This window comes from Emys orbicularis, chromosome 7 (assembly GCF_028017835.1).
Source record: "Emys orbicularis isolate rEmyOrb1 chromosome 7, rEmyOrb1.hap1, whole genome shotgun sequence".
NCBI classification, from domain to species: domain Eukaryota; kingdom Metazoa; phylum Chordata; order Testudines; family Emydidae; genus Emys; species Emys orbicularis.
Window position 1 is genome coordinate 125,374,611 of NC_088689.1, and position 21,673 is coordinate 125,396,283.

The window sequence follows — 21,673 nt, forward strand, 5'->3', positions numbered from 1 at the left end:
TGAAGTGTTCGCAGTGGGCATCACCCAAAGAAGCATAGTTGAAATACAGATACATGGTCAATATTCACAAAAAGAACAGGAGTACTTGTGTCACCTTAGGCCTTGGCTACACTTGCAGCTGTAGAGCGCTGTGAGGTAAACCTGTCTTCGTACAGCTGAGTAGGGAAAAGCGCTGCAGTCTGTCCACACTGACAGCTGCCAGCGCAGTGGTGTGGCCACACTTGCAATATTTGCAGCTGTGTTGGGAGCGGTGCATTATGGGCAGCTATCCCAGCATTCATGTGGCTGCAATGTGCTTTTCAAAACGGGGGGGTTGGGGTGGAGTGTGACAGGGAGTGTGGGGGGAGAGAGTGCTTTTTGGAGCATGTCAGCTCTCTATTTTGCAAGTTCCGAACTCCCGGCCCCCTGCTCATTCATTCACTCACTCAAAGCAAGCTGCAAACTGTTTGCTTTTCTCTGTAGGAGGAGCTTTGAAACCGGCACTTCCGCATACCTGCAGCCGGTCACAACAATGGAGAGGATTGGCCACTTGACAAGGTGATTAGTACAGCGCTGCGATCGTTTACACTCACACCCGTGAGTCGTAGCCACTCCGCTGCAGCTGTTATTCCTCTCGGAGATGTGGAGTACCTGCAGTGGTGTACCCAGGGAGATACAGCGCTGTAAGTGCCCTGCCAGTGTGGACGGGGAGTTAGTTACAGCGCTGGGGGAGCCTTTACAGCACTGTAACTTGCAAGTGTAGCCAAGGCCTTAGAGACTAACAAATTTATTAGAGCATAAGCTTTCATGGGGTACAGCCCACTTGTTCGGATGCATATAGAATGGAACATATGATATGTGTATGTATCTGGAACAAATATGATATGTTCCATTCTATATGCATCCGAAGAAGTGGGCTGTAGCCCACGAAAGCTTATGCTCTAATAAATTTGTTAGTCTCTAAGGTGCTACAAGTACTCCTGTTCTTTTTGCGGATACAGACTAACACGGCTGCTACTCTGAAACATGGTCAATATTCCTAACTTCAGATACAGAAATGATACAGGCATACAAATTGGACAATCACATTCAGTAAATTATAACTTTTCCAATGATATCTTCTTACAAGACCCATCTTGCATAAAGTACATCTCAGTTATGTCATATTCATATCATAAGCATATTTCCATAAAGAATAATGAGTGAAATATCACAGTGGTAGTATTATTACTTCTTTGAGAGGAAAGAAAAGGAGTGATGCGATTGGATACTGGGTCAAAAAAAAATTCACTGTCATTTATGAGAGGCTGATGATTGGCATCATTCCTTTTCTTGTATATAACTAACAGTTGCTAAAAAAAGGTGGGATTTGCAAAAGCGCTCAGCATTGACTTAACTCTACTCGCATTAAAGCCAGAGAGTTTTGCTGTTGACTCCAGTGAGAACAAAGTTAGGCCAATGCTGAATGCTTCTGAAAATGCCAAGAGTAAGCTGGATTCTGTTCCTGTTCACGCGTCACAGAGCTCTGAATGCATTTCTAAAATAAGACCATATTCTTCCCTAACTTGCACCTCTGCTACTCCATTGAACACCTGACTTGTAACTTAACTGCATATTTAACGCACTTCCGATTGGTTAGCGTAATGGCTGATGATGCACAAGAAGGAAAGAGCTCATCTTAACTTTCAAATCTCAGAATGAGTTTACTAAGCGGAGAGTTAGAAAAAAAATATCTGTTTATAAACTGTAAATTCGGTCTGTAACAAACATGAACCCTACAATGCCATTTTTACAGAGTCAATTGTCAGGGTACAACCATACATTGGTGGACAAAAGAAATATGTGAATATAATAAGACTATCCGAGACTTAACTCCATGCAGACCTTCTTGAAGAAAATACCAGCAGTCTCTATTTGGATAATACCTAAATTGACCATATTGAAGAATACTGTGCCACAAAGTTGCTAATGGAAGTGTTGCACTTAATTTTGTATTAATACAGGCGAGTCTCCTCTTACGCAGGGGTTCCGTTCTGCGGTTAGCGCGTAAAGCGAAAACCGCGTATAGTCAAAATTACATTGAGTTGAATGGCGGGCGGAATCGCCCGCACTACAGGTACAGTATTAAAATTGTTATTTTTCTCTCTTTTTTTGTTTTTGTTTTTGCCGACCGCGTAAAGCTGAAATCGTGCATGTTAAATGCGCGTAAGATGCGACAGACCTGTATACTATTCATAGATTAGGCTATTTTTAATTATATGCCATATATGAGCAATTCTTGTTCAAGCCTGGCAATGAATCGGGTGTCTTTTCTGGAGACAGAACAGGTTGTTCCTGTCTGTTTGCTTTTCTTGTGGCCATCAGCAGGCCTGCGGAGCTTGCCCTGCCTTTCGTTTATCTGGTGATTTAAATGACAGATGCAAAAGAGACGAAATAGACTTCCCAAATTATCTAATGACATGAGAGAAGAGGGTGACCTTTAAACAACATTTGTTTCCTCCTGGTTGTTGAAAATTTTCCCAGGGGCAACCTCCTTCTACAAATGCTAAAAAACCTTCTGGGATGTCTCCAGAACACATACTAGAATGATGCTGCTGCTTCTAAGCAGTCTCCGAAAGATATTTCATAAAACTCCAGCCATAAAACTTAGCTTGTTTATCTTTTCAATCTGATGCTACTGTTCATGCATCTTGCATCATCCTTTTTGCTACAGACTGTTTGACAAGGTGCAAACACCCTTTGTATAAATATGGAGAAAAAATGTATAGCAACCGTGTTGTGAAACTTAATATACAGTGTGAGTACGCAAGTCTCTAATTAGGTGTCAGCTCTGGGGTTTTAAATGAAACCTGAGTGCAGCCTCTTCTTAGAAGGCAGTAAGTATAAAGATATTTTCCTGCAAATTATATAGTTTTAAGAAACACTGGTGTATGCCCCTGTGCTCCCTTGGATTCTAAACAGCAACCAACAGGAGTGGGTGAGGAGATTACGAAAACTACAGCTGTCAATGGGAGGTGAGGGTGTTCAGCACCTTTGAAAATCAACCTCTAAATGATTTGCTGGCAACTGATTAGGTGCAATAATTGCATTACAATGCTAGAGAATTGTTTTCTTCTAACAAGAAGGTAATTGAGGTGACTGACTATGGGCTCTTTGAAGTCTTATGCTTAGATTACAATAAGTAAGATTCTGATTAATTTAGCAGCAGGGCGTCAAAGGCTTTTAACAACTTAACATGAGGCCCTGGTAGAATGATAAGGAGATAAACAGCCTTTGAATCTCATATTAACAATTTGGCCATGCTATCCTTTAGGCTTATGTTGGATCATTGTCAGCACGGTTGTTCGATAGGCAATATAATGGCGATATCAATTTGTCTTTAAAATGGACACTGTTATATTACTGAATTCAGAACCATGGTAGGCAGATTAGCGTTCTAGTATCTGGTATAACCCCTCCTTATGAGAAGCTGATGGTGCAAACTTGAGTGCTGATGTAGTCTCTTTTTATGGCTACAGGAGAAAAGGTACAAGTGGTTAGATTGTGAATGTAAGGTCACTAGCTACCTTCATACAACAGGGAGGACTTTTGCCAAATATCGTAAAAATTTATGAACCATAAAATGCACGCAAGGAGTCCATAATCACCCCGCCTTTTCTTCCGTGCCTTCTTGTTGCAGCATTAGCAATTCTGAGCGAGTCTCACAGCAGGGCATAGCACAAATTAATTAGCTAAATTACTATCTAATGGCAGTAACATTTGATACTGCTAAATATTTCAGTGCAAATATGGCAGCCAGGTTAACATATTTAAATATGATTGGCTCCTGTTTTCGAGCTGAACATCTCACTCCGGCCAGGGTAGCCGACAAAGCTCAGTGTGTTTAATTAGTTCTGCCATTAGTGGTGCTCTGCTCTGATGAAGTGGTCCATGATCCTCCGAGTCTTCTCTCAGCAAAGACCATCACACTCTAAAGATGATGAAATGGAATGTAAAGAAAAGTCCTATGCTATGCACAGAATTAAATCCCATTAATAACAAGGGACCTAATTACTATTTCAGATTCATCAGCAGAACATTACGGTGACAGGTTTCTGGCTGGGAAGGTGTTGGGGGTAATCTCTAACATACATGCTGCAAATTAGTCATGCATTTGTGTCTAGGCCATATACAATCTGAGAATGGAAGACACTGGTTATTTTTAGCATGCCCTTCCTGAGACAGGGAATAGAATTTGCTTGGCTTTGTTTTTTTTTTTTTTTTTTTTCTGTTGAGAAGAAACCCTTCTGGCTTTGTTGTAAGTGTGGTTTGTAATCATTGTACACATCCCAGATGGTTTATGAAAACTCTTTGAAATGCCATCTGCCAGGCGTGTGTCCAGCCGGCAAGCCTGTCATTCTGCTACAAGAAAGGAGGAGGCGGGGTTTCCCTTCCCTCTTTCTTTCTGAATCGCAGTCAGTAACACTTGCTCAGATTCAAGGCAGGATGGATAGCAGCACAAACATCTGAGAACAATCTTTGTGCTAGACAATAACATGGATAGTTGTTGTTGTTTTTTTAAACCTTCCCCCAAATAGGGCACCCTAACGTGTGTTGTTTTATTTCCTTACATTCGTTATTGGAGACTGATGCGAGGTGACAAATGTTATCTAGCTGATGTAATGTTTTTCTTTTTACGCTACGGCTCAGCATTTCTAATGCATTCAATGCGTGTCACAGACAGTCCTGCTGATAACAAGCCCATCTGCGATTTTTTTTTTTACTTGAACATTTTCAGGAAATTAAGAACGCTGAAATGAAACACATAAATCCATCCAAATGGCTCAGAGGAATTATGGCAAAGATATAATTGTCATGTAAAAAAGCCAGCCAGTACAGTCATGTAAAAAGCTGCAGTTTTGCCATCATAAAAAACAGAAGAAGGAAAAAAAATGGTTAATAAATAATCTCAGGAGGAAGGTAGGAATAAAGAAATTATGGGGAGGTTTGAAATGAATCCCAAAGTTCCCTGATCTTCATTTTATTAAATAATTTATTCCCCTTCTTATCTGTGTGTTTGTGTTTAATATGCAAGTTACATGATAAATCATTTACTATACATTGTATTCATGAGTGTCCGATGGTCCCGGGTGACATTTGACGGTTACACTGGATGAGGAAAGACAGAGGGTCTAACTCTCCATTACATTTTAGCCCCTTTACACTGCTCCAGCAAAGTAAAGTAAAAGGTGACGGAAACAGGTCATTAGAAATACCCAGTGTGTAAGTTGGCTTCCAGGGCAGTGTAGTTCTGTGCCTTCCCTCTCCCCTACTGTCCATCATAGCCCCTACTTTAGGTGTGCCGGGGGAAAACAGGGTATGGCTGGCGCATGCTGTGCGCTGGCTATTCTTAGTTGGCAGATGGTTCGTGAGGACGGGGTCATTGCAGCTAGAGCATCAGCAAGAGTGGCCTGGACAGCCCAAGAATACAAGGAGTGCAAAGGTGATGTAAAGTCACCATTGCTTCGCATCCTCTTTCCCCCCCCCCCCCCCCCCCCCGGTGCCGATTTCTCAGGAGTGACCTCGTGGACCATATTTCAAATGGATGGCATAGAAACCTACTTTCCCCTTCCCTGGCACTTGAAAACCTCTGCCAAGTTGTCAGTGGGACAGGAACGTTATGCCCGAACAGCTTCTGTGAGCTTCAGTCTCCCCTGTAAATTCCCAAGAGCCCCCACTTCTTTCTACGTGCAGTCATGGAGTTCAGCCTTTTTGTGGAGGGCTGAGGCAGATGCCTGTGCTGAGGAGGTTCTGCCGGCGGGAAGGAAGAGTGCTCCAATAATGAGCAGTCAGGCTTAGACCTGGTCTATACTGGGGGAGGAATCAATCTAAGATACTCAACTTCAGCTACGAGAATAGCGTAGCTGAAGTCGACGTATCTTAGATCGATTTAGAATTACTTACTTCGCGTCCTCGCAGTGCGGGATCGACGGCCACGGCTCCCCCATCGACTTTGCTTCCACCTCTTGCCGAGCTGGAGTTCAGCAGTCGACGGGAGAGCGATCAGGGATCCATTTATTGCGTCTAGACTACATGCGATAAATCGATCCCCAATAGATTGATCGCTACCCGCCGATCCGGCAGGTAGTGTAGACGTACCTTTAGTGCTATAGCTTTCTGCTGCTTTCAGGTTATTCCTGAACTAGCAGATTGATTGTGGACAAAAGTGCCCACACCCCTCCAAGCATCTTACGCTACACTTTCTTCTGAGGTTGAATGTGTGTTAATATCTGTGAATGTGTCATCATACTTATTGTTAGACTGACAGAATTCGCACATCCTGTGGCCTCAGGAGTCACTTAAAGAAAATAAATACTATTGAACTTAAAACCGATCAGTATCAATTAAATGAACTGTACCCTATGATCTAAAGCACAGTGGAATATGCCACCGCAACGAAAAGTTGTGAAAAGACTCCTCTTCCATCACACTCGCTGAACTTAAGCTGATGGGGAGAACGGAATTTCAGGATAGATGATGCACCAGTGAGGGAAGCCTGTTCCCAGACTTCTCATATTCATACCAAAGGGCTATGTCCCAGTTGCTCTCAGTCTCTGGGATGCTGCATTGGGAAACAGGCAGCCTCAGAAATAGTAGCCAGACTCCAAACCATACAGATTTTTATTGTAGATTGAAGTCAATAGCTTGAATTGCATCCAGCAGCAAACTGGGAGCTGGAGTAGTCTCTGGGGGACCAGGAGGTGACAGTTGTGAAGTCATGGGCCACCCTGTTCTACGCTAGCTGAAGCTTCTAAGATGCTGGTCACAGATAACTCCTTGAAGACCTTACTACAATAATCTAATCTGGAGGTCACATCAACATGAATGTGGGGAGGTCGAGTTCAGTGAGGAAGGGTTATATTATTCCATATCTAATATAAGTGATAAGGGCTGCTCTGGCCAGCACCATTATCTGAGACTCCAGGAGCAGCCAGGAATCCAAGAGAATCATGAGGTTACGAGGAGGGCAGGTAGAAAAACAGGAAAAATTTGTCTCCATTTTCCATTGAAATATTTCCAGGTTCAGGGTGGATTGTGTGTGTGTGTGTGTGTGTGTGTGTGTGTGTGTGTGTGTGTGTGTGTGTGTGTGTGTGTGTGTGTGTGTGTGTGTGTGTGTTTGTTTTTGCCAGCTCCCACTATGAGCCTCAGTGGCAAATTCTGGACATGCCCCTTGACAGAGAAAGCAATACCGCCCTGTCAACTACCGTCACTGCCATTTTGTGTGGATTGAACTTTAGCCAACTCATTCAGTCATGGACAGGCACACAAATGGTTGGGTGTTGTATTCCTGTTTCTGTTTCAATATATTCATGCTCATGTTATACATAGCCTTTGCGAAACAGAGATGGTACAGCAGGGGCAAGGAGCTGTTTACCCGGAGAACCTTAACACACTCATGTATTTTCAAACATTTTTTGAATGTTTAAACTTGTAATCTTACCGTTACCAGAACAAATTGTGGATACAATATAAAAAAATCATTCTAGTTTTTAGAGATGATATAAGTTTAAGATAATTCTCTGTACTTAAAATGAGGGATACTCAGTAATATTTCTTGAACTGGAATGAAGTTTTTGGATGAACCTACTGTACCAGCATGTACATGGGTTACCTAGGGAGATGATGGAATCTCCTTCCTTAGAGGTTTTTAAGGTCAGGCTTGACAAAGCCCTGGCTGGGATGATTTAGTTGGGGTTGGCCCTGCTTTGAGAAGGGGGTTGGACTAGATGACCGTCTGAGGTCCCTTCCAACCCTGATATTCTATGATTCTACCAGGTGTGTGTGTGTGTCTGTGTGAGAGAAAGTGAGTTTTAACATTTTTGTACAACAACTGTGCCCCACAACACTTTCTAGTGCTAAGTAAAAAGTAATAGCAAAAGTAGGGAGAAATTAACAGGTACGTACAAGGGAGAAAAGATATCTTGAGCTGAGATGTGAGAGGAGAGAGTTGCTGCATTGGAGACATACAAATAGAAGCTGCAAAGAAGCCTCCTTATCTAGAAACATACTTTGTGTAGCGTGAGGAATTTTATTGCTGGCAACTCACAGGAGAGTCAGTAAAATAAAATCCCAAACTAGCCGCAGGCATAATTGTTGGTGTGTTCCCAACACCAAATTCTGGCAGATGTCTTTTCTGCATACGCCACAAGAGATCATTTGGCACAGCCCAGCGAATACAGCAGGGTAAAACGATTGGTAATACATGTCTGCGAAGGACAGAATTACTGCACCTATTCGGTATTTGTGTTGGGCTGTAAATTCTAGAATTTGTGCTAACTGACTCTCAAGGTTTCTTTCCACATAGCTGACATGGGAGAATTAATTTCCTGATACTGTTATTTCCTTGGAAGATGTTTCAATGTCCCATTTAATTCCTGATAATATTGATGTTGCACTAATTTGTAGTTTTCTCCATTTAGGCACAACCCGTCCTCCGCGAGAAGGAGAAGTGCCTGGTGTGGACTATAACTTTCTGACTGTGCAGGAGTTTCTGGACCTTGAGCAGAGTGGAACTCTTCTTGAAGTGGGAACATATGAAGGTATGGCATAGCGGGAAACTGATTCAGTAACATAAGCTGAAGGAGACACTTACATAGTCACTATAAAGGTGTGTAGGCCAGTGACTTTATCTACTTCTTAGGTTTTGTCTTCACTAAGGAAAAGATGGTCTGTTCTTAACTCTAGTTAGCTAACTCAAGATAAAATCCCAGTGAAGGCAAGACAGTACACAGTTTTCACACAAATTAGCAGGTCAAGTTAGGCTATGGGGGAAGCCTAGTTTTTAACTTGACCTGATAAATTGTGTGAAAACTACAAACTATGCTAGGATTTTGTCTCCAGTTGGTTAACTTGCGTTTACACACCTTTTATCCTAGCGAAGACACAGTCCATTTTCTTTGCATTAGTGACCAACCCTAATACACTTACTTTGAAATGTAGAGAATTCCCATATCACTATGGTATTAAGTTTTTCTTCCTGCTGGTAGTTCAGTTACCTATCATACAAAATTACATCGGTAGCCATCCTCTTGTAGCATTTGAAGTGCTTGCCGAGCCACCCAATAGCATTTTCATCAGCACAATGAAGGGCCCTAAGGCCACCATGAAATCTAGTCACTTGACACTGGTCAACAACATGCACCATTGACGGACGAAGGTCAGAGTGACAAAGTGGGTCATTGTGCAGACCCCATATGTAGAGGTTGGCTGCACATCTTCCTTGGCCAGTTTGGAATCTGTTCAGCAGAGTCCAACAATGACTTGACAGGTCAAATCCCGGCAGTCGAACTGTTAGATCAGTGACAAGGAAACCATTCCAGATGTTTTTAGCTGACCACTCATCGTGCCATAGGGTTGCTGCTGACAGATTTCAATCTGGCAGTTGAGACCACACTGGACGCTTGGACGTAAGTTGTGCTCTGGGGTGACTGAAAATGTCTGTGAACAGTGGGAGACCTGAACTGGCACATAGCTTTTCCATCAGTCTGGCTGTAGACTCTTTGCAATGAATGTGTGTGTGTGTGGGGGGGAGAGATGGCACCATGTTGCTCAGAACTGGTAGCCATGGGATAGGAGTGGGGCGCTGGGTGCCTGTGATGATACTCATGGTTGAGTTCAGTTTGATGTCAACCAATTTAGCATGAGGCGATTGACACCACACACGGGCACAGTATTTCTCTGAGGATTAGCACAGTGCCAGAGTTAGGGTACGAAGTGTCTGTGCCTATGCCCCATGTTGAGCTGGCTAATTTGCCGATTAGATTATTCCTGGTCCTGACTTTGGCAGCAGTCTTTTCTAGATGGTTGTGGAAAGTCAAAAAGAGGTCCAGTGTGACCCCCAGATAGACCGGTTTTGTCTCGTGTTTATCATTTTCCTTTTGAGGAAGACACTTGCACTTTGGAGTTGGAAGACGCTTGAAACTGTCTTAGTCACACTTGGTTGGAGGCACAAACTGCTACAGTAGGCTGCCATCTTGGCCAGGTCGGTGTTCAAGATGTTGTCCAATTCGGTGAAAGAGCACAACGGGGCACTGCAGCAGATGTCATCTGCATAGGTAGACTTGCGTGACTGAGTCAGTGGCAGGTCATTTGTCTACAGATTGAACAGGGGGAGCGCAAGCATGGAGCTTTGGGGTAAGCCGTTGGGTTGAACAAATGCATGGAGAAGACAATCTCCGATATGTACCCGAAAATGCCTATCACAAAGTAGAAGTTCACAAGTAGACATTCAACCCATGCTAAGAGAGCTCTTGATAATTTTACCAGAAGACCAGTGTGCCATACTGTATCGTAGGCCGCTGTCAGGTCTAAGAAAACAGCTCCTGTCTTCAGGTTTTGTTGAAACCTGTTTTCTATATATGTAACAAGGGCTAGGACTTGATCTCATGTGCTTTGACCCTTCCAGAAGCCAGCTTGGTCGACACTGAGAGCTGTCTCCACCTCTGAGATATACACTGAAGGATAAGCTGCTCCGGACTTTGAAGACAATAGATAGTAGAGAGATTGGTCGGTAGCTTGCCACATTGTGTGGGTCCTTTCCAGATTTTAAAAGGGGGATCACTTTTGACATCCTCCAGATCCTTGGCAGGTTACCCTCATTAACAACCCATATCAGGAATTTGGATAGCCATTGACAGGCATTGGTTCCAAGGTGTTTCAGGAACTCTGGTGAAATATTGTTGTATCCTGTCGCCATTCCGGGTTTGATGTTGCTAAGTACAGTGTCTAATTCAGTGCTTGTGAATGTTCCTATACACTGATTAAGTGGATTACGTCATCTAAATTGCTGCCATTTCATTGTGACTCTGCTGTTTTAAGAGCTTATTCAGGGGAACTTTTGCAGTCTGAAGCAAGTGGCTAGCCACTTGGTTTGGGCTGACAGGAGGACAGGGCAGCACTGGTGGGGGTTGTGCTGAGCCAAGTTGACGCAGAAGTTTCCATGATTTCTGGCGGGAATGGGTGAAATTCATATTCCCTGTTGTTTCCTCCCATCTTGCTTGTCTCGTAGCATCTAAGGACTGTATTAAGTGGTCAGCAATAACTGGCTCTCCAGACTGTTCGTACCTCTTCAATAGTTTTGAACATTTCGCATTTAAACAAGGAATTTAGACAGGGTGATAGCCTCATGGAATGGACACACACAGCCTTGAAGGTGGCTCCACAGAAAAGGCTGTAGGCTTTGTTGATTGGGATGGAAAGCCAGGGGATGGTAACGATACTTCATTCTAGGGTTTCACTGAACTTCTCCCAGTTAGGTTTCCTGAAAGTTCGTCTTTTCTTGAAGCTTCTAACAATGGGCAGGTGAAGGCCGACATGGACGCGTGATGGTCTATGTTGACTATGTGGAAAGTTGTCCAGGAGCACACCTGATGCTGGGTGGGGTGACTGTCTAGTGATGTCACCCAGCAGAGGTCAGGTGAGTAATCACGTGACCATCTAGCTGAGTGAAATATACCCTGTTGTTTTGGGTCATGGATGAAAATATGGTCATCGTTTGATGCGCACTCCACCAGTCATTTGCCGTCTGGTTCTGAGTAACCCCAGTCAGTATCGTGGCTGTTAAAATCGCTCACAGTGGTAGCCATGAGAACATGCTGTCCCTGAAAATAAAACCATATGAGAAAATGAAATACTAATGGAAGATGACCAGAAAAGTTTACACACCACTGGTTCATTTTTCTAGGGTCCTCTAGCCTCGTTCCTCCTTTCTGTTCATTTCTCTTCCTCCTGCTGTCTCACGTTTTCTCTTATCCTCCCACTTGTGCATCCTTCATCATCCAGCTCTTTGTTTCAGTCTCTGCTCCTGTCCATTTAAAAGACTTGTTCCTTTTCAGGGTGGTTTTCTGGAATTGATTTTATTTCCCCTCCCCAAGGAGACCTCACCCTCTCTCCAGGTCCTTTGACCAGACAAAAATGCTGCTAAAGAGTGATTTGAGGAGCTCCCAGTCCCCTGGAGTTTGAGAGTATTATTTCCATAGGATTGGTCCACCCTGAGTTCTGTCCCAATCTGATATGTGCTATCATAAAGCCACTGATGCACCTTACCAAACCCTTGTTTCTCAGTTTCCTTCCCCTCTCATCTTCATTTATGTCTCTCTCTCCCATCAAGTTCTCCATCAGGAACATATCTGATCATGCTCCTGAGGCTGATTTTCTACAATGAGAAATGGTAGGGGAAGTTGTGTGGTTTCCATGATCTTGTGCTGACTTTCACTCCCAGAGTCCTGGGAGTTAACTTTTAGGAGATGATAGTAGTTAGGGGGAAAGCCTTCCAGAGTCTACTTGTGTATTTGCTGTCTACAATATAAGCACGATTCAGTCAGAGAGAAATTCACAAATAAAAAACGATAGCCATTGTTTTGGCATTGTGACCTAAGAATTGTGTGTAAATAACTGCTGTTTTCCGGCCATAAGTTAGTGTTCTAAACACTGGGTCTGATTCTCATTTCCACTGCGGTGCCTTTACACCACTCTGGCCGGATAACAGGGCCTTGAAGGGGGCACGAGTTATATTTATACTTTCTTTAGTGCCCCTTTAGACTTATAGAGCTGTGTAAAGAGGCCTTGGTATAAATTAGATGCATGCCATTATTTGTAGAGCAGTGCTTCATCACCTTACAACATTGATGAAGGTGATGCACCATCAAAGAAACAACAAGAGCAACAAGGAGATAAAACCACGCTCAAGCTACATTGCCATGTGCTGGGCGGATCAGTACTGCCAAATGGATCCTGACATAAGTAGGGAAGTGGGTGAAGACATGCTTATTTTGCAGCCCTTAAGGAACTAATGCAAAATATGTGCAAAAGAAATCCGAAGTACAGCTAATTATCTGCTTAAAGTTGGCCCACAATGGTTTTTTGGTTTTTTTGCATCCTTTTTGCTTCTTTATGCTGTATAATGAAGTCCTGAATTTTTTTTAAACCCAATCTTTTTATACTCCTTTGTAGCATCACCTTTAAACATCCCCTACAGCTGCACCGGGCGAAATGATTGCAATGTCAAATCTTTATGGGTTTAGCATTGCATGACGTTACTAATTTTATAGTTTGGCTTCGCTCTTCCGCTGCTATGAGTTGATTAGCATCGCTGCTAATGTTCCAATAGCAAAACTACCCCGAAGTGAGCTTTTTTTCTTTTCCTGTGTCTAACTATAAAACTCAATTAGTTTTCCTTGTCATGATGCTCAAAATAGATCAGCTGAACTGCTTCCCTATCACATCCCAGTCCTCTTTTGACCTTTCCACTTTGAAAGGGAAAATGAGTACCTGTCTCTAAGCTGGCTCTTGGGACAGTCTGGAAATTAGTTTTCAGTTAATGGTGTGTTCAGTTGGGGCAGTTTAAATATGGCCATTTCACAGTACACATGTTTATATGTGAAACTGATTAAACATATATTATTTATATTTCAGATATTTTTTCCAGTTCAAAAGAATATTGCTGATGATTTAATCGTTTGCTAATGATACAGGGAAATTTAATATTGGTTGGTATAGTAGAGGCATGTAAAATGTTGGCATCTCATTTTCAGGAGTTTGAACAGCCTCGTCTTCCATTGATGTCAACTGGATTTTCTGGTGCTTGGCACATGTGAAAATCCATTGTACTCTCCAAAGGAAAATCCATGCGAATAAAGAAATAATTATGATAATAGAGATGTGTGAATCTTGATACATACAATTCCATTGTAATATGCAATAAATAACAGTCCAGGGAATGATTTTTCCGGCTTTGTGAGATTTGTTTACAGGTTTGTTGTTGTTGTTGTTGTTGTTGTTGTTTGTTGTTAAACATACTTTACATTTGGTTTGACCAGTGTTGATCTTGATTATGATCCAGTCAGTGATGTAATTAAAAGTCAGTGTTGTGATCATAACAGATTCTGTTAAAAGAAATAGAGAAGACAAAGTTAAACCCTTCAGATACCTGGGTTATTCGTCCAGCTTTTCATTCCAAGTCAACTTTATTCTTCCTTTACCTTTCCTCCTCTTTACCTACCCTAGTCCCGATTTGTATATATTATCAGTGTGGAGGTTAGAATTCTCCTGAAGCTGCCACTAATGTCGTACTGTAAACTGGGTTCATAGAACTCAATAATTTCTGCTACTCCTGATGTAGCCATTTGACTCGATCAACTTCAGGTGAAATTGTAGTTTCTGCTCTACACCAGCCATACGAAAGAAGAAGGTAAGGTACAACTCAACAAAAGTGAAAGTCTCACAGACGTCTACTGGAGACCAACATAACTATCACCTTCATAGAATCATAGAATATCAGGGTTGGAAGGGACCTCAGGAGGTCATCTAGTCCAACCCCCTGCTCAAAGCAGGACCAATCCCCAACTAAATCAACCTTGATGCTCTTCATCTTCTTAGAATAATACGAATGTATTGCTCTAGATGGTTTTCAGACAGGAAAAAGAGACTTGAGTTCCTGCCCTGGAGAGCTTATAATCTAATTAGACAACATAATGGAAGGGGGAATGGTATGCAATGAAGAACCGCGTGATTGAAGTTCAATTGACATGTTAGCGCCATGATTTTGTTGGGTTTGATTAGCAAGCACTCCATGCTGGGCAGGGTTTACAGGACTTTTGGAAGAAGCACGCAAAGGTAGAAACATTCTAAATTAGTAAAAATGCTGTGCCTACTTGTGTTATGCATTTCCAGTTTATGTTTTGGTAGTTTCTCTGGTAGTCTAATCGAAGTACAGTCTAGGAAGTATAGAGAGTGTTTTGACATTAGAAGGTGAGTTTGCCTTTTGAGGGTTTATCAAGGCATCTAGTGATGCGTTTATTGCTGGATACCACTGCAAATCCCAATTTTACTTCTACATGCACATTACGCCTCTGCCCTGCTACATCTCAGAGGTCTTTATTTCAGAAATTGATGAGAAGCCATCACCACCCTCCCTCCCCTTTGCTAAGGTAGCACTTGGAAAGTTGACAGTGAGGGCAAGGCCAAAAGAAGCAGCGAAGCCTTGTGAAAATTGACATCATTTTAAAAGCTCTCTTGCACTTAGCTTACTGAGGGAAAGGAGGATTATAAAACAGGCCACAGGAGTGATAAGAGGAAGGGTAACACACAGGATATTGACTGCATCGTGGACACTGTGGATTCTGCTTTAGAAAGAGAAAAGAACTGAAGGCTGGGAGATTGGATTGGATGCAGCCTGTTATGAGAGTGCTCTGTTGGTCTATATGTAAATAGTCAATAGATAATTGTCAGTAGATAGCACTCAAGAATATGTAGCCTAGCTCTTGAGTTAGGACCCATATAGCTTGTGGTTGTGTACTGCAAGTGGGTATGGCAGTTACTTCCAAATGGCTCGGGGGGTGCTACCTTTTCCCCTGTGGGCGAGTGCTGCACCAGCCCATTTACATTCTGAATCTCCTCCAAAAGTGTTGCCAAACCAAAACGTTCCAAAATCATGAGATTTTAAGTAAGTGTTGGGTTCTTTTAATTTGCCTTCTTGTTTCGGAGGTTAACACAGACCAGGCTTTACTTTTCAAGCTTTTTCTCCTCGACATTATTTTTAATGAAAGCTGAGTTTCTCCAGTAATCGTCCGGCTTCAGGTGCTAGGCCCGTAAGTAAAACATCCAATACCATCAGATGCACTTTCAAATGGCGAGAGTTGGTAGCACTGCTCTGACACTGGGAGATTCTATGGTGTGTGCATGCTGGGTGGAATGGTGATCCAATGTGATCAAATGTAATGCCATCACCCTATGGTGATACATTTAGCATGGTCCACCCCTCAGAAAGAAAAAGTCCATTTATAGCGACGCGGGCAAAAGTCCCCGGCCCCTCCCCCGCTGCCCCCCTCCCCTGCAGCCACGCCGCTGCGTGGGCCACACTCTGGCCCACCGCTCCTGCTGGGCTGCATGGGGGGACGCAGCTGGCTCTGGCCGGGTGTCGCGGCTGCGAGCTCCTGCTGATGGTAAGGGGGCGGGGAGTCCTGGGGGTCAGTCAGGGAGGAAGGGGTGGTTGGATGGGGCAGAGGTTCTGGGGGGGCGGTCAGGGGATGGGGAACAGGGAGGGTTGGGAGTGGGAGTCCTGGGGGGCCTGTCAGAGGGCGGGGATGTGGATAGGAGTCGGGAGGGCAGTCAGGGAACAGGGAGCGGGCGGGGTTGGATGGGGGTGGGGTCCCAGGGGGTCGGTTAGGGGACAAGGAGTGGGGGGGGTTGAATGGGTCGGGAGTTCTGAGGGGGCAAGTCAGGGGGCAGGAAGTGGGAGGGGGCAGTCAGGGGACAAGGAGCGGGGGGGTGGATGGGTTGGGAGTTCTGAGGGGGGCAGTCAGGGGGTGGGAAGTGGGAGGGGGGGCGGATAGGGGGCGGGACCAGGCTGTTTGGAGAGGCACAGCCTTCCCTACCCGGCCCTCCATACAGTTGTGCAACCCTGATGTGGCCCTTGGATCAAAAAGTTTGCCCACCCCTGATTTAGAGCATGCCTCACCTGAGCCCCTGGGGCAAATAGAACACCGTGATGATTGCAGTCACAGGTTTTTGACTGATCCTGCCCTGCATTCAGTGCGTAGAGCTCCTACTGATGCCGTGGAAGTAATGCTATAGGTTACTCATTGCTTTTGCATATGCGTTGCATAGGAAGAGATCATGGCTCCCCCAGGTGCCATGAGTTTCATCAGGAATCCTGTTCAGTGGATATTGAATCACTGCTTCTTCCCCTGGCTCGCTGTGTGGCTTTGAGTAAGTCAGATAACTGCTCTGTGCCTCAGTTTACTGATCTGGAGAAGAGAATCGTAACAACTATCATAATCCCCGTTAAAAACTCAACAGATACCGCAATGTGTCTGCAGTTATTTTCTGTGACAAATACAGAGGTAAATCTGTGGTATCTCAGATTATAATTATTAATATCATTACTTTGACCAAAGGCAGACTTAGGATCGGCACCCCATTTGAAGTAGGTGCTGTACAAACACACAGGGTGATGAAACACGGTTGTGAGTACTGTTTGCAAATGTTGACTCTTGAATGGTGACTGCTGAGTGTCACTGTGGTGTTATGCGGCTTCATTAATGAATGCTTATAAAGCACTTAGTGATCCTCAGCTGAAAAAGTGCTGTAATGTGTAATGTGTGAAGGGTTGTTAAATTATAGAGCATTATTGTCAAGGCATCATCTTTCATTCTCGGGACGGGCGTTGTGAGAGTGCCACGATAATCACTTCAAAAGTTTTTTTCCTCTTACTTAATTGGCCTCTCAGAGTTGGTAAGACAACTCCCACCTGTTCATGCTCTCTGTATGTGTGTGTGTGTATATATATCTCCTCAATATATGGTTCACTCTATATGCATCCGAAGAAGTGGGTTGTAGCCCACGAAAGCTTATGCTCTAATAAATTTGTTAGTCTCTAAGGTGCCACAAGTACTCCTGTTACTTTTGCGGATACAGACTAACACGGCTGCTACTCTGAAACGAAAAGTAATAAGTAATCCGCATTTGTTTCATTACTTAAAAAGTAATGGGTGACTTATTAACATATATAATATTAAACTGGCTACTTTAGACAGGGACCCTGATTACAAGTACTTAATGACTGTAATCAGCTACCTTAATGGTCCATCTAGAATAGCAGCAAAAGTCCCAGGATGCATTCAGAAACCAGCACTTGAATTCCAAGAAACTTCCTTTTTGCCTAATATTTCTGATGGGTTTGTTCTGCTCATATTTCTGTCCACTGGCCCTCCTCCTTCATCCGTTTCTATAGAACGGCTGCTTTTCGTTGTTCTAGTTTCTTTGTTGAGTTGCATTCTGTGGGTCTTGCCAACTTTGTACAGCCCCGAAATGAGTGTTGTGGCCATGGTATGCAAAACATGAAGAGAAAGATCAGAAGACTGGGGTGGCAGATGCTGTGAATGCACATGTAGCGGAACAAACATGTTCCGCTTAATAAGATAAGATCCGCTTATTAACGTCTCCGTACTACAGATTGACTCAATAAATCATAATGGCTCCTTTAGATCATGTCAAAGATCCACTTATTAACATCTACATATTGTGGAAAGATTTCCCCCCCCCCCCCCCCCTTGACTTCATGCTTTTCTTTTCCTTTTCTCTGGTAAAAAGGAAGAGTGTAGTTAGTTAGTTGCATTCTAAAATGGGACATAAATTCCTATTTTTCTCAAAATATAGGTACACAATTGGTGTGAAATTTCATAGAAGGTTAATTTTTATGCCCTTTGAATTTTCTATGGATTTTTTGACTGGCTCATACATTTTTAATAGGACATCTTTGGCTCTGGCTAAACTTTTTCCTCGGTAGCACTACTCTTCATTGTGGACAGCTATCTCTTAAAAGCATTGCCTGTCGACTCAAAACTTGGTAGAGAAGTTGATCCTGAGGATTTCTAGCACAAAGGACCGAGGGGTTTTGTTCTTTTTTTGAGGGGGGCGCTTGAATGTTAGATTTAGGGTTATTTTTACCTGCTACGGACACAGTATGTGCTATGCACACAAGTCTGATCAGTGGAGGTTGGGAATACAGGAGCGATTGATGATAGGAGCCTCATTGACGGGCACTGAACACACATGAAATATTATCAATTGTGAGCTAGGCTTTCTGGCACGTTTTATCTTGCAGCAAGGAAGGACTCACATGTGGCTACTAACAGACAAAATATTTTCTGCTGCAGCTGTACTTCTGTGTTTCAGAGATCTGGCCCCTACCTCCACCTCATCCAACTCCCACCTTACACTGAAGCATTCAAAGAACCTGTATGAAATAATACACAAAAATCTTTGTTATGAAGCCATTAGGGTTGCTATGCACACAACATACCTGACACCTAGCCCTAAGAGCAAGGCGGTGAAAGGGTAAGCCACCTAATAGTGCACACCTTCTACGCTTCCGTCTACGGGCATGCTCCTTACCCCTTTCCACTACAACAATCACATACTACAGCCCATGTACTCTGCAACCTGCACTCTGGCCTCCTAGGACACCAGCCTTCCATCCCCCTCAGAACCACCTTGTGCACACAATCCTTCTCCAAACTACCCTCGTCCAACATAACCACCTAGCGCATCAAACACGCATGACCATGTTGGGGTACGGGGTTATGTGTGAAAAGGCTCAGCAGTAAGGCTGAGATGAATAGTCTGTGGTGTATGGTCGTTGTCATGCTAAGGGAAGTGTTTGTGGTGGGAGTAGTAGAACATATGTACTGTTCCTTGCTTTTTGTGGGTTCACGTTAGATAGAGCATATGGTGTGCATAGCAATCTGATCTACTTCACAGCACTTTTGGGTGTGTATTTATATATACCTATATGTATGCACCTGTGTTTGTATATACATACCAGATTGTGTGTGTACAACAGATACTCCAATGTGATGTTAACATTAATGGTCCCTGCCTGACTTCAGGAAAGAGTCTTGAGTTCACAGAGTCAACCACAGCCTGTGGTGCCAAGATATCCCTGCTTGCCTGTTACGGTCAGACCCCCGCCCCCCCTCCCCACACACACACAAACTGTGCTGCAATGCTAAAGCATAACTGGGGAAGTGGAGGATATCGTAGTTTTAGCTCTGTGAAAATCTTTGTTTAATTTATTATAAGATAGACTGTTGTGTGCATTAAATCTGTTTGCATGCAGCTATATACAGATTGAACAATAGCTATGTGGGTGGAGTGATAGCTAATGATTTTCTGTTAGCTGTCGTTCACCATAATGGTGATGATTTTGATACATCCACATGGTAGAAAACGATTTTGAAGTTATTTATTATGTCTCGGTTTTTCATGGACCCTAAGGGAGTTCGGTGTCCATATCCCCGTATTCATTAAGCCCAAATGAAAATCCCAGCCTATTTGGCCAATGAGATCATAATGCAAGATTCTTGGTTGTTACCCAAGAATTTAAGCCATAAATTAAAATATGCCTATTGTAACATTTTGGCTAATTCCCAACAAAACATCCAGACTGATCTCTCAGCTAGCCCATTTTGAACCGCCTCAAGAGAATCAGAAATATAAAGGAGATTTGATTTACATACATTGTAATTTAATTTCTCAGTGCTCTCTTTCATTGCCGACTGCAAAACCATGCTGTGCTTTGCTTCCCGTTCCAGATGCTACATCCCTGGCCGCCTCTTGGTTGCCTGGATACTCTGAGTTTCCTCAAGGCAATTGCTAATCAATGTGGGTTGCAGTTAGGTGATTCCTGCAGACAGCAGCCAGATCTGACATCTAAACGTAGAAATCCGTAGCCAAATACAGTCTGGGAAGTGAACAGCTAAAACACTGTAGCCCTATCTCCACTTCCAGGAATCAATTCGTCTTGTGCTAACCAGACACGAGCACTCTCATTGGATTAGATGAACAGAGGCACTTTTAGTAAAATTAAGGGTCAATCATTTTGGCTCTTCTGGAGAGCGGACAAAAGAGGCACGGCTCAAAAAACAAATTACATTAATAATTACATTTTGATTCTGCATGTCAAGACCTTGCTTAATTTTCGTATTTATCTACATTTCTTCCCCAGAATGTCATTTTGAATTAATATAGAATGCAACAGAGACTGCTTTTTAAGACGTAAGCCATTAGTAGAAACATTGTCAAAGCACAATATTGGAGCTCTGAAGATAGTATGTGTCCTCTGAAGTGTTAGCTCCTCAGTGCAAAGAGAGGGCTTTTCTTTTATCATTGCAAAATTATGCTTTGCAGTGAATTCAGAACTGCAGACATAATTTTCAGAGCTGCCAGGGGCACTCCAGATCTCCCATTGACTTCTGTAGGAGCACAGCACCTCTGAAAGTCAGGCCATAACTACTGTATGTCGTTTGTAAAATGCTTTAGGATCCTCTGGGATAATGGGTGTTGTATGCTGTAAGGGTAAGATGTTGTTAATAATTAGAGCTGAGTGGATGATTCAGTACAAATTATATTTGTTATGAATTTAGCCCCTTTTGGTTCATAAATTTTTCACAAACCAATGCTAAGTTGCCTTTTCATGTATACATTCTTTATGTTTATTAGCAGGATACTTGAAACAAATAATTTCCAGCTTATGGGTGGTTCATAAACTCTTTGCTTTGACTGTTCACTGTTTGTTATTCATGGTGTGTGGCTGGGTTGCTAAGACAGAGGGTGGTGTTGCCTCTTCCTGATTGGTTGATTGAAATAATTGATATAGAAGTTGAAAAAACAACAAATAGCAAATACTCAAAATTCCAATAGAAATTTTCTGAATGGATGATCATTTGTACTAAGCTTTTTGAGGCTTTCAAGACTGACTTCCTTATGGTAGTCCAAATACTCATTAATAGGAAGTGATGTGACTTTTCACCCAAAGAACAGCAAACCAAACAGAAGTATTTTAAATTTTGATCATGAAATGAGGGATATTTTAAAAACTATTCAACCAGCTCTGTAAAAAATAAACAGAAGAATTTTAAAAAGAGGAATCTCAGAGGATCAGAGAAACTACTTGATATAGATTCAAATATTTTTTTAAAAAATGTGAGACATGTGAGCAGATATGAGAGAGCTACATTCAGTATTGACATGTTGGTTTTTTGCATTGGTCAAAATCAAGGCCAAACTGCTGCTAATTACAGTCAGTGACAAAAGGCGATGTTTGTTTTGGGTTGTTGCTTGATTGTGTTGGAAGTTAAATGGTGGCAGCCCAGCT

General features: G+C 42.9%; 1 protein-coding gene across 1 annotated transcript in view; it reads left to right on the plus strand.

The window, feature by feature from the left end:
• The window catches only part of MAGI1 (membrane associated guanylate kinase, WW and PDZ domain containing 1), a 496,147-nt gene that overhangs the window by 369,849 nt on the left and 104,625 nt on the right, over positions 1-21,673 (plus strand). The window contains exon 3 of the mRNA XM_065408270.1: positions 8,439-8,558. Coding sequence (XP_065264342.1) covers positions 8,439-8,558 — 120 coding nt within the window. The remainder of the gene's footprint in view (positions 1-8,438; positions 8,559-21,673) is intronic.